The 14425-nt window shown below is 36.2% G+C and overlaps 1 protein-coding gene across 2 annotated transcripts in view; it reads left to right on the forward strand.

The window, feature by feature from the left end:
• Cers6 (ceramide synthase 6) overlaps positions 1-14425 on the forward strand; it is a 298174-nt gene that overhangs the window by 236959 nt on the left and 46790 nt on the right. For both annotated transcript variants that reach the window (XM_058580155.1, XM_046447442.2), the window contains exons 7-8: positions 4966-5094; positions 8015-8121. In XM_058580155.1, the coding sequence (XP_058436138.1) occupies positions 4966-5094; positions 8015-8121 (236 nt within the window). The remainder of the gene's footprint in view (positions 1-4965; positions 5095-8014; positions 8122-14425) is intronic.

A 14425-nucleotide genomic window follows, 5' to 3' on the forward strand; every position in this document is an offset into this window, starting at 1 on the left:
TGTCAGGGTAGAAGGTTGTGAGTAACACATATAAAATGACTGGATGGTTATATGAAAGGTATTTCATTGTATCTAAAGTTTTCTGAAACAGAAATGTAAAAGACCAAATCAATTATTCCTGCTTTTTTCATATTTATGCAGATATGACTGTAATGAAAATCAGTCTTCTGCTATGGGCATAATGGAACCTCACAGTAATAAAAACACTTTCTAGGACCAGCAGAAGTATATGCAAAAATCTTCTTTATAATGCAAACTTTGTCTGAAAAACAAGACTTTGGTTTTTAAAGGAGCCTTGCTATAATCAAGGGCATTGTGTTACTATTGACATTTCTATCAGATATGAATTAGGAAACTTAATTATAAAATGATCCTAATCCTCCATGTTTTAATCAATTTATATTTATTCATTTATTTTTTAAAAAACCTCTTTTCAGTGAGCCATGAGCAATCATTGAAGGCTGAATAATGGGAAATTGGAGAGCATTGCTCTGCTTAGGTTCTCAGCTGGTTAGACCTCAAATTCTGTTTTAAGCACGAGCAAATATAAGTTAACTGAACCATTGAATTAAACACTGTATGTTTTAATTTAATTGTATTTAGGAAAGTTATAAAATATCAGTTGAGAGGTTAGCTCTATTTTAATTGAGCCATTGTTTTGAAGCAGCTATTGTCTGGTAGAACACAGTTCTCCAGATGATGGACCCTAATGAACCATAGCCTGGAGAGAATAGATTTCATCTTCCAGTGGAAAACATCAGTGTGATTCTTATTGTATGCCTAAGGCACTTTGGTATTATCTACTGTAATGATTTTGGAAAGCCCCAGATAGTACCAAAAAATGTCAGAATTTCAGAAGTATCTAACAACTGCCATAGACTCAGAGTGCTGTCATCGTTTCTCATCTGCCAGTAAGTGGAGAACTGATGTAAATGTGGTTCTACAGGAAGGACCAGGTGGTAGGTCAACAGATGATATGAATTTGCAATACTCAGTTCTGTTGTGGACACTTAGTATTGCTGAGGCAAGAAAGACTATTCTCCTGACAGTGGCATCTACCATGAATGTACCATCAGCACAACACAACTAGTGTGGAGATAAGGTTCATTGAAAATAAGACTATAATGGCATTTCATTTTCTAAATTCTCTAACCTCATTTAGGGAACCACTATGTATGTTTACCCATAAATGTTAGGTACTTTCCAGGAAGAAAACCCCTGGACATATTCACCAAAGTGCACACAGAAGGCTAGGGTTGTGGCTTAGTGGTAGAGGGCTTGCCTTGCATGGGTGAGGTACTGAGTTTGATCCTCAGCACCACATAAAATAAATAAATAAAATAAAGATATTGTGTCCATCTATGACTAAAAATATTTTTTTTAAAAAAAGTGCACACAAAAGAACCATTTAAACAATTCAAGTTGTTGAAGCTGACTTTTCAACCCTAACCTAAAGTGACTTTAACAGCTATTGAGCTGATGCATGGAGGATGTGTGTGCCTGCTCTTGGTCTTGTGTGCACGCCCTCTCCCTCTCTTTTACACAGGTATGAAATGAGTAGGTTGAAAGCTGCAAAATGTTATTTTGTGGCTGTATTCCCAAGCCTAGATTATAGAATTGACAACCTTAAAATAACCTAATTCAATCTCTTCATTGCACAGATGAGGAAATGGATGCCCTTACAAAAATGACAAAATCAGTGAGTTGGAGCCTGGATTACAAGTTGACTCTTATGCAAAATAGAGCTAAATTGAGCAAATAAGCTGCAAATATTCTTCAGAAGTGTAGTCATGTCAATAAGGCCCTGGTTTTTAACATTCTTGAACTTTATGATTTGAACTAGAAATTACCCTAACTACAGACAAACAAAACAAAAAATAATTGTTTAATTCAACTAGACAACAGATACCTGAGTTGTAGAAAAGGTGACTGTAGGGCCAGGATAAGTAAGTCAGACCTGAAGAAAGTGGCCCTTTCACCCCATAAACCAGAGACTGGGGCAGAAGCCACAGAGTGAAATGGCTACAAAGAGAAAGAATAAGGCAGCTTAGACAAAAAGGAGATACCTCAGGACCTCCATGTTCTCCCAGGGCAAAAGATTAACTTGAATCTGCAAGGAACTGACAATCACACCTGACCTAGTTGTTAGTGCCAATATAAATCAGAAAAAGGTCAAGGTAGCCTGGCTGGACGTCTACCAGCCTGAGGGCTGTTGCCCACGCTTATCCTCAGAACAAGCTCAAGAATGGTTCCAAAGGAATGTCCAGACAAGGAGCATGTGGAGACATCTGTAAGAATAAAAACTTAGCCTTTCTTCTTTACATTGACAACTGGGAATGTGGATATTTGTGAGTGCCTTGTAGCACTTGTAAATAAAATTGTCTTAGAAGCTCCAGAGATAATTTCAGTTTTGATCTTTTAACCTCCCAGTTCATCTGTGAATACAGACATAACTAAAATAGTTATATGCCAGGGATTAAATAGTGGAGTGGTTTTTTTTTGTTTTGTTTTTTCTATTCATCAAAGTTAAATGTCTTTTTAAGACACTGGTAACAGAAAGAAGCTAGAGAAAAAATAAAGCTGTAATGTTGCCTCTGTCCCTCTCACTACTTAAGTCCCACTGACCTCCATGCTATTCTGTGAACAGGTCAGGGTAGAGAGAGGGTGCTGGGTTGATCCTTCATCTTGTTTGTTTTCTCTGCCTGGAACATTTTCTCCCTTTCTGTCTGTATGGTTAGCTCCCCCATCTTCTTAGAGGTCTATGCTGACCCCACTATTTACTATTTACCCCACTATTATTGCAGGTCACTTCCCCCAGCAACCAGGACTGCCTACCCACACACACCTTTACGATGATTATTTTTTCCCCAGGATCACTTTTTACCATCCAGTATTAAAAGGCCATTTACTTTATTATATTTGTTGTCTGTTTTCTTCAACTAAAATATATGAGCTCCACAAGGGCAGAAATCTTTGTCTACTGTACTTATTTATCTCCTGCCCAAAGCTTAAAATAGAATATAGTGAGAACATAGTAAGAATAAATAAATATTTTTAGTTAATAAATGGCCAAGTGAATATTGACTTCCAAGGATAGAAACTTAAGAATGGTTCTCACAGATTTAGCCTATGTGTTGCAATTTTTCTTGACCAAGATTTGTGCATAGTTCAGTTTCGCAATAAGCTTTTCATTGTGGCTAATTTAGTTGTCTCTGGATGAAAGGTCTCTAGGGCTGTAGTCCTCCTCCTGAAAGACTTCAAGTAGAACAACATTGGGACAAATCATGACACTTAAGGTGCAGAGAAATTAAAGTTTACTCTGGCCCAAATGTAGATTAGGATAAATATCAGTAAGTGAGACTATATTTAAAAGCAGTAGAAGTTCCATGTCATAACCATGTCCAGATGGTCAGGAAATAATATCAAAGATAATCTTTTTCAGAAGCTGATCCTTTGAAGCTGTCTAAAATCTGGATGGTTGATTTACTATTAATTTTGTCAAATTATTTTTTAAAATGATATGAACAGTGTGAAAATTCAGGGCTTTCTTGGGTAGTACCCATCAGAAAAGCCAACAGATTCTTATTTCAGATTCCCAATAGGCATAGGCTAGGGGAAGGATGCTAAATTGAGATGCATGTTCCAAGAACCCAAGGAGATAACAAAAACAATCACTACTTGTCCTAAACTGTTTAGGCTTCTATAATATAATTCCATTGAATGTGCAGCTTTAAACAACAGGAATTTATTCACATGTTCTGGAGGCTAAAAAGTTCAAGTTCAAAGCACTAGCAGACACATTTTCTGATGAGGGCCTATTTCTTGATTCATAGGTGGCACATTCTAGCTCTGTTCTTACATGATGGAAGGGATGAAGCAACTTTCTGGGGCCTCTTTTTATAGAGATATTAATCCCATTCATGAGAGTTCTAGCCCTATGACCTAATCACCCCCAAAGGCCATACTTCCTAATATTATGACCTTGGACATTAGAGTTCTAACATATGAATTTTATCAGGGGGAGACATAAGCATTCAGACCAAAGCACCACTTTAGTCATTACTATGTGCCTTATCAGGCCTTCTGTAGCCAACAGAGTAAGTCTGAGAACCATGCAATGCCCTTGTCCTTGGACCTCAGCCAGCTGTCTCTTCAAAGATTCAACCTGCTGATCAGAAATACAACCTTCATAAGCTGCAACCACTAGTAGTCAGAGAAATGGTTTATTGGACCTGTAACTCTGCCCCCAAAGATCTTAGAGTTTGTGTTAGTCAGCTGTTACTATGACAAAATACTCAAAATAAATAAACTTGTAAGGAGGAAAGTTTTGTTTTAGCTTATGGATTCAGAGATTTCAGTTCATCATTGGCTGGTCCGGTGCTTTTAGGCCTGTGGCAAAGCAGTACCACATGGTGGGGGTGTGTAGTGGAGGAAGCTGTTACCTCATAGCAGCCAGGGATTGAAAAAGAGAGATAAGAAGTAGTCATTATCCCCCTCAAGAGTACACCCTTGATAACTTCCTCCCTCTAGGCTCTACCTCTTAAACATTCTACCACCTCCCTGTAGCACCATGGACTGTGATCTAAACCTTTAACACATGGGCCTGGTGGAAACACTTATTGAAAACATAGTAAATTTCAGGTCCAAATAGTGCCTGCCCTTCTTTGCTTGAAATCCTGTGGTGATTTCTCCCATCATTACACATTCTTCCAGTTAGTACAAAACATGCTTCATTATCTGACTTTTATCCTGGAGTTGATCACATTCCCCATAGTTGCTGGTCTATATTTCTCTCCCACTGGGCTCCCAGAGGGCTGGTGTGTTTTATCTGGTTCATTTTAGTATTCTCCAGAGCCAGGCCTGTAAAGGTTCTCAGTAAGTATTGTTTTAGTGGCTGAAAAACTGTAATGGAAAAGCTGTAATGTTGAGAAACCCTAACATGGCTGTGCTTTCTCTTTCCTCAAGGACTTTGGCATCATGTTCCTGCACCACTTCGTATCTGTTTTACTGATTACCTTTTCTTACGTCAATAATATGGCCCGAGTAGGGACCCTGGTCCTTTGTCTTCACGACTCAGCTGATGCTCTTCTAGAGGTAAAAATTTTCCTTCATTCTTAAGAATTCAAAATCCAGGACTCCTGAACTTTCCCAGATCATCAGGTCTCCTGTGTTGTACTAGATGGTGCTTTCAAACTACAGGGGTTTTGTAGGTTAAACTGCTGAAAATGAGACTTGAAATTAGTATATAAATGTTTATACTAATTATAATGATTCCTTATTAATATGCTGATGAAAACTTACTATTCCACATTGAGACTGACTTTATAATAGGGAAGTCATTATTTTAATAGGTTTTAATTGTACTGTAAGTTTCATACTGGTTTATTTTAAATTTTTATATAATTAAGTGTAGTCATTAATGGGAACTTTACTTCTCAATAAAATTAAGTAGATTAGTTTTTGTTGTCACTGTACATATTATCTTTGTGTTTTTAGAATGAAAAGCATATATGAATTGCAAATATATATAGAAACTGTATAAATAATTTACTACTTTTAAGAATCACACTGCATAATGTTATATAATTAAATAAAGGTCTTCACTTTATATTAAGCAATTTTATATAATTGGTCAAAAATAACTTGCGAGAGTACAAATTCTATGTAGAAATGGATCTTATAATCTGTATTCTGATTTTGTTATTCCTGTTGACTCCACAGTTTTGCCAACTTTTAAGCATTTGTTATTACTGTGAACAGAGAAGTATCTTCAGTGATCAATTTTTGCAATATAAGCATAAGTTCTATAAAATTGAATCTACTGTAAAGGCATTAGTTAAGGTCATGTATATATGGCATTTTATTAAAAACTCTGGTGCCTTTAATAGTTTGAAAAATAGTCCTATAATGGATAAGTCAGATGAAAACCTGGTGCTATGATTTTAAGTAATTCAAGCTAAACTCTATTCGACATATTTTTCAAAAAGAGAAATATATTTAGCTTGAGGGTAATCCCCTGAACATCAATTATCATTTGGTTAAATCATATGTATGTTTAGAAATCACAATTTATTCAGTAGCCTACAGTTTTTGAAATCAATTCTATATAATCAGCCAACTTCAACTCCTCTGAAAATCACCAGCTTAGTAGAGCCGTGACTGAGAAAATCTTAGTTGAATTGTCTCCTACCCTTTTTATAAAAATATTTTTTAGTTGTAGTTGGACACAGTACCTTTATTTTTATTTATTTATTTTAATGTGGTGATGAGGATCAAACCCAGTGCCTCACACGTGCTGGGCAAGCGCTCTACCACTGAGCTACAACCCCAAACCCTTTCATCTACCCTTTTATCTAACAAAGAAAATGAATCCAGGAATCCCAATCATGTGGCTTGAAAGAAAATGTGTTTTATCACCTGCGTCCTTTTTGACATTATAAATCATGTTTGAGGAGACCCAATTAATGAGATCTTCAAAATGGGATTTATGGCCTAGACATTTCTGAAAAGTTGATGTTATTGCTTATTTATAAAATATGGGTAGATTAATATAAAGGGAAAATTAGATGATTTACCTATCCAGAAACAGGCAGATGATACTTTTTATTTTAACACCATTGTGGTGCTATACCCAAAGTATGCATGAAATTAAAAGCTTATAATCCTGGGTGCCACTCACTTCCTCTTCGGAATATATTTATTTTATAGTTTTGTACTTTACTTAAAACTATTAAATTATAAATTCTGAAGATACTGCCAACAATCTTTTCAAGTGTGACTTAGCCAATTTAATTTTTAAGAAGTAGAAAATAAGGTTATTGAATGCCGAAGACATCTTCATTTTATAACTGTGTAGTTGATGTAAAATCTATATAAAAATGTAAAAATAAATGATCAAACAAAATGTTTTCAGCCTCATCTTTCTTATTTAGAATCATCTTAAAAAATTAATGGTGAACTGGGAGTGGTGGTGCATGCCTAGACACAATACCACTCAAAAGGCTAAGGCAGGAGGATCACAAGTTTGAGACCAGCCTTAGCAACTTAGTGAGGACTTCGGTAACTTAGCAAGATCCTGTCTCAAAAAAAAAAAAAATGTGAAAAGGGGATATGGATGTGACAAAAAAGTAAGATAATAGGATGTGATTCATCAGATAAGTTTATAATATAAAAATGTGGGGGCTGGGGTTGTGGCTCAGTGGTAGAGTGCTCACCTAGCATATTCAGGGCACTGGGTTTAATCCTCAGCATCACATAAAAATAAAATAAAGGTATTGTGTCCAACTACAACTAAAACAAAATATTTATTAAAAATGTGGTCACTTAAATCACTACCCCAAATTATTTGAATACTTCTCATAGATGCTTTGAACATTCTTGACTTTCATCTAGAAAGTGACCCAGGAAAGTAACTTTGCAAATTCGATCTAAATGGATTAGATGAAATACCATGACCTTGACCCTTTCTTCATTTTTAAGTTAGTGAAAATAAACAAGGATATTGTCTCCCTAGAGAAGTTCCTCTGCCAATTTAAAGAAAACCCATAATTCTAAAGAGAAAGAGAGAATAATGCAGCAAAGTTCCATATATTCTGTATTAAGTTTGTGATCTCAGTATTTGGGACTCAGTAAAGGTTTATCTAGCACTTTCTATTTTGATCTATTATGCCAAATTTCTGTTTTGGTTCTCTGGCTTGCTAATATCATCTATAATACAAAAGTTTCTTATTTTTCCTGTCTGTTTTCCTGAAATCAACCATATAATTGAATTTTTCAGGTTGCTGAATATTTTATTAAATCTGTGACAGTCGGTAGTTCTACTTATGGCTAATGCTGCATTTCATTCGACTTATGAGTAATTTATAAATACTGATGTTTGATGCATGACATTTTAAAGTAGCAGGCAATTTTATGCATCTGGTAAACTCTATCTTATAGAGAACTCATGCATAGTAAAAGAAATTTTATTTATCAGCTTAACTAAATTAATATGTTACATTCCTTCCTTTTATAGGCTGCCAAAATGGCAAATTATGCCAAGTTTCAGAAAATGTGTGACCTCCTGTTTGTTATGTTTGCCATGGTTTTTATCACCACACGACTGGGTATATTTCCTCTCTGGTGAGTATGCCAATCTTCTTTCCAATTGAGCCACCCCTTCCAAATAAGCTTTAGAGAACATTTTCCTTTTGAATTTTACTCTAAAGACTTAGTAAAAGGTTTAAAGATGGTGGGGATGGACTCAAGAAACAGCTTGATTTCTTCTTGCAGAAGAGAGTTTCATTCTTTACTAATATTTTCCACAGTATAGTTCAAGAAAGATGGGTTCATGGGGATTCTGAAGCCACAAAAAGTATTTTAGGTTCTCATCTAGACTTTGGCTCAAGAACCCCCATTGTGAAGGTTTGAATTAAAAAAGGAACATGATGCTGCAACCGGTGTGTTTCAGGGTCTCCTTCCTTGGATCAGCAGCAGAGGCTCGCCTAGTAACTTGCTAGGCCCCACCTCAGACCCGCTGAGTGACAGGGCTGTGTTTGATAAGTCTTCTCAATGTTCTGCCACACACTAAAGTTTGGAAACCACTAACCTTAAATAATTCTCATCAGCTATATTTACAGCCAAAGGAGATAGAAAGTATAACTCAAAATTAACCTCTGAAATTCTCTGTGGCTCCTTAATGTCTAGATGGCTTTTCTTTTGTTGAGAGCTAAGAAAAAGATATGACAGATTTCAATGGAATTTGACAATCCTTTCCATTAAAAGTGGGTCCATTGTCATTAATCTTTTCCTGGAAGGTTCTTACTTGATCTTGAAAAATAATGAACTCTCCATATCACTTGGAGTCTGTCATTGATGGTAAATTTGTTCTTCCATTTTGAAAGATTTGAATGGGACTTTCAAAGCAGGGGGAATTGGAAAATGCGGAATAACAAAAGGATGCAATAATACCTTAACTCTCTGTCCCAGTAGAAAAACAATAAAGTTGGGGCCTTTAAGTAAATAACATCTATCACTAAGATTCCATTTATGAATCATTAGCATACTCACATCTGCTCTCCCTCCACACAATACATGTACATATGCATAGCTTCTCCTTGAGGCTCATGGCTCTTTTGGACATTTACTTATTATGAAAATCATTTCCAAGCAGCAGCACTGTGTGTGGGCAACAGACACTTATAAAACCTCATTATAGTTTAATATGATTGTAGGTAAGAAACACTGAAATAATTTTGAGTATAATGTGACTGTAATTATTTCAGGGTTGGAGCTCTTTCAAGATTACTGGCAGAACTAGTGGTAAGAATTTAAATAGAAGAAATTCAAGTAAAATCCAGGGAATACTTTCTCAGAAAAATAGCAGGAAACTTTACCTACTTAGGATTTCTGAGAACCTGAGTTTTAAAGACATATGCATTGCTATCAACTACTTTGATTTGTTTCCTTCCCTATGAGAGTAGACCTGAAATTGAAACACACTTTCCTTCTGGTTAATGTGTAAAGGCTCTTAAGTGTAGACAGCAGTGTGTCACTTAGAACATAGATCCTCAAAAAACAAACAAATTCTGTCCTGCAGCCAGTAAGATTACTCATAGGTATGGTCTATAGTGATGACCTATACTAGCTGCTTAGAAAAGAGTGTATAACCAAATATAAAGTAAGAGCTTCTGTTGCAAATGCTGTGTGTGTACCTCTGCTGCCATGCCTTTTGTGAATCAGAATTTTTCAAAAGCAACTTGGAAAGAAAGATCTTTTACTGCAAGAAATAACTTAGGTATCCATTGCTACTATAGTTATAATGAATAAAACCATTTTCAGATACATCTAGTATGTTATATTGATGCCTGGATGGTCTTTATTTTGATCCTACTTTGATTAATAGAGTGTAACGGGCATTGTTGGTATATAAATTTTTCACAATAATGGCAATAACAAGTATTATTTTACATGTTTATTTTAATATTGTGAAATTATTTAGAAATTCATTTTCGACTAGGGAATCCTAGAATTGGAAAGAGCCTTTCAGATTACCAGCTCCAGATGCCCCCACTCCCTCTGCACATAAGAATTCTTTTGTTAGTTTCCCTGATCAAGAGTATTGCTTCAGAGGTCCAGGGGAAAATTCTTTCTTCTATTAAATGAAACCTGGGTCCTTTTAACTTCTGAGCTAAAAATTCTTAATCTGGTTTAGAACAATCTAAAACAATATGTGAAGTGTGTGCGTGTGTGTGTGTGTGTGTGTGTCTGTGTCTGTCTGTCTGTCTGTCTGTCTCCTGGGTGGATGGCTTATGTCTTTAATAGATCCTTAAGATCTATGAATCCTTTTTCTCCTCAAAAAAATGGTACCTCTGGAAAACAGTAAAATATACCCTACCACTTCCAGTGGAAAACTCTTCATCGTGTGAAACTCTAATACAACATTTTTAGGCCTTTTCTTCTACAGAAACATCCTTAATCTCCTCAATGGGTCCAATAGAATTCTTCCCCAGAATTCCTCTTGTGATGTTTGTACTTGTATATATTTGTACTAGGGATTGAACCCAGGGACACTTTACTGCAGGGGTCCAGCCCTGGCAGGGATCCAGAGGTCCTGAAGGAGGAGTGGCATCAGCAAAAGAAGAAGAGATGGGATGATAGGTTGCAAGTTACCAGCAGCCTCCAGAAAAACTCTGCTGCCCCTAGAGGGACCTTTATTTTTATACCTTTTTTACAGGTGTGTTTTTTCAGGTAGATAATGGATAGCTTCAAAGCCCAAAGCTCATTTGATTTATATGATTTTTAAGAGTTATGGTCTTTTCTGGCATATATTAATTACCTAAGATACTGAGTACATTGTTTAAAATATTTTCCTATAACCTTAGCCAATCATGATTAAGCTTTTACAATTTTCACCTCAATCACTAGGTGTTAGACTACGCAACTAGACTGCATGTCTCCGGACCTATTATTAACTTTTAACTTTAAAACCTACCTATTATTATTTCATCAACCTTTAACTTTAAAGCATACCTATGATTATTGGTAAGTTTTCTTACCTCTAAACTAAAGTCCCAGTAAGACACACTTTAAATAGTGAAAGTCTATTACTTAAAAGCCTACTACTCTGAAGTGCCTCTAAAATATAACTATATTCATTTTACATTATTCTGCTTTTAATTTCCAAGATAATTTCCTTTTTTTATATGACCTATTTAACTGTTTTCTTAAAGAGTTTCCTTGATCCTTGGTCCACACCAATTCTTATATCTTTGTAATCTTTAACTAAAGGGCAGGCTTTGCACCTCAATCCATTTGTCATTTATATTAACTATGTGTTTCCAATTCTCATCATGAATTCCTGTGTAAGGCAAAGGAGGGTCTGTTAGTGGGGGGAATGTATGTTGCACAGGTTGTGGCTTTAGAACGGCGGGGAGGGCTTAGTAGAAATTGTTAAGCTTTTCTCAGGAACCTCGATTTGCGATCTTTTTCCCATGAATTTCTTGAGGAATAACACTATTTTTTTTGTATCCTGAGCGACACTGAAACACACCTTGGGGCATGTCTTAATTGTATCCTTAATCTCATTCTGGGAATTTTCCTGCAATCTCAGGCAACACATACTTTCATTATTGATTGATGTATGCCCTATTATCCTATTATCATGAGTATCATAAACAAAACACTTAACATTCCCCATGGTTCCAGTTTCCAGATGGTGTGGCCCTGGCGCAGCATCCCCCACATTGTGACCCTGTCAGACAGCGGATGAATGCCTTCACCACTTTGCCACTGAGCCACATCCCCAGCCCTTTTCATTTTTTACTTAGAGACAGGGTCTCACCAAGTTGCTTAGGGATTTGCTAAATTGCTGAAGCTGTCTTTGAACTTGCAATTCCCCTGTCTGAACCTCCTGAGCTGCTGGGATTATAGGTGTGTGCCATCATGCTCAGCTCTTGTAATGTCCTGCCCACATCTTGAGAGCCAGCAATAGGCCTTGTTTAGCACCTATAACATGGTCCACTGTGGCATGAGCTTTTAAAGTAGCTTTTGTATTGCACCAGTGTTAAGCTGCTGCCAGACAAGACTACACCCCCATCCTAAAGTCATTTCTTCTTTATATGCCTTTATCCCTAATTATGCTTTATTTGCATACTTGATTACATAAACTCCATCTGTCCCTATTCAAGTGCATCATGCTGTTTTCCTATGCCACCCTAGCCCAGCAGGGCCTTCTGAGTTACATTCCATATGATACTTGTCCTTTCCAGCCTTATGTTACCTGTAGATGTGTCTTTCATGTTCTTCCAACTCAGGGAAGAAATATGTTGACTAAAAAAGAACTCTTAGTACACTACCGAATGATCGCTTTATGTAACTTCAATCCAGCAGCCCCAGTCTTCCTGTATGAATTTCTCCAATCATTGTGAAGCCTTCTAATAGCTCTGTCATCATGCCTACAATTTCCTCAGTTTTTTTCTAAGGTGTATAAAAGACCAGCATCAAAGTTATTGTGGAAGTCAAGATTTACTCTGTTGTTTAAGTCATTTTCTGCCCACAAAGACAGGGTCAAAAGAGAATGGAACCAGGTTTAAGGAGACCTTAGCTGACTCCTGGATCTTCATTTCTAAATACTTACCCTCATCCATTTGATCGTCTATCTGAGTAGTAAGTTTAGCAGTCTGAAGTGTCCAGTCTTTGCTTTATCCATATTTTTCAGGTGAATACTTTTGATGTCTACTGTACTGTCCCTTTTTAAATGTATTTAGTGGAGATTTATGGGCATTCCCTGGGCAAGCAGGATTGGGCTGGGTGCTGAGAATTCAATTTGACATAGGCCTTCCCTTGGAACACTTACAGCTGAACTCCTATAGTCCTCTTAAAAATACTGGTTCATAATTTGGGGAAGGATGCTAGAGATTATAAATTATTTTCTGAACATTTATAGGACATAAATAATGCAAGTGGATTACCAATATTTAGTTTTGGTGCATATACTGAGGAGCTCTGTTGGCTAAATAATACATCATATCAGATGGTAAATGTGTGAAATAGCCACCCACCTGTGGGGATTGAGGTAGAGGACACAGATTAAACTTTGGTTCTAAGGAACATTTCATAGAGCTATTTCTCCTTCAAAGACTTAAATTTCAGTTGGAAGAAGAAGGAGAACTATTCCCCATGCCCTCTGATCCTTCCTATTTCTCAACCCACTTCTTTAACATAGCTGGCAGTACCTTCCAGGTTCCTCCTGACTGCATTCATGTTTCCTCACAAGCCATCAGAATGTTTGTAATTGGTGGCTTTAAGAACACTAGGCTCATTCTCTGCTGTTTCTTTGATTCATGTTCCTCAAAGACAGCATACAGCATTAGAACATGAATTGCACCTCCACACCTTTCTTTTGGCCAAAATACATCCTTCTAGAACAACACTGTCCAGCAGATATATAATGCAATCTTCATGATTTTTTATTAATTTTCTAATAGCCATATTTTAAAAGTCAAAAAGATAATATCTATTTAAATAACACTTATTTAACTCATTCTGTCCAAAATGATATCTTTTGAACATATCAATATGTTGAATTAATAATTATTGAGATATTTACATTCTTTTCTGCTAATTCTTTGAAGTCAGGTATGTATTTCACATTGTACATCAAAGTTTAGCTAAATTTCAAATGCTCACTGGGCACATGCAACTAGTGTGTTGGACAATGCAGTTCTAGGAAAGACCTAGTACTGCAATCTTTGGCAGTCACCACCTTCTGCGTGTTTTCTGGTGTCTGAGTATCTTGACTGACATTCTTAAGTCTTCTGTTTGCCCTGTTCATGCCAGTTGGGAAAGTACAGTGGTTAGCAAGGATATCTGAGTTAATTAACACCCTTTGTACTGAAGTTTCCTCATCTCAACAGGAATGATGAGAATATCTATCTGGTAGTGTTAACATTAAAAAAGTTAGCATCTCTATGAATTAAGAAAAGAGTTTGGTTCATAGTAACTGTTAAGTAAGTCATAACTCCTTTTTTTAAGTGAAATGATTTACATAATATGAAATGAGAGACATCTCAGGAATGAGTAAGGAAAAAGACCAGTACCTCAATAGAAGTATTCTGAATGGCTCTTGATACAGTTCAAAAAAATACAAGCAACAAAATTATTTTAAAATTTTTTTTAATTATAAAAAGATATTTAATCTCATTATAAATAAATAAAAACTACAGTTTCTGGAATATGTACAAGTCAGTATTTCTGGAACTAGGACTAAGATCTGGGATGGCAGAAATCTTATTCCCATCATTTCTTACATGTGGCTGTCTTTAGCATTACTGAGACCTAAAGTACAGTTAGAACCCCACCTCATACCCTTGGAAATTCTAATTTAATTTGTCTTGGTGGAACCTGAGCATGGTGTTTAGCTCCCAAAGTGGTTCTGTTGTGCAGC

The sequence above is a fragment of the Marmota monax genome, unplaced genomic scaffold (assembly GCF_021218885.2).
Source record: "Marmota monax isolate L192 unplaced genomic scaffold, Marmota_monax_Labrador192_F-V1.1 WCK01_AAM20220418_F8-fsc00007, whole genome shotgun sequence".
In the NCBI taxonomy this organism is placed as follows: Eukaryota; Metazoa; Chordata; class Mammalia; order Rodentia; family Sciuridae; genus Marmota; species Marmota monax.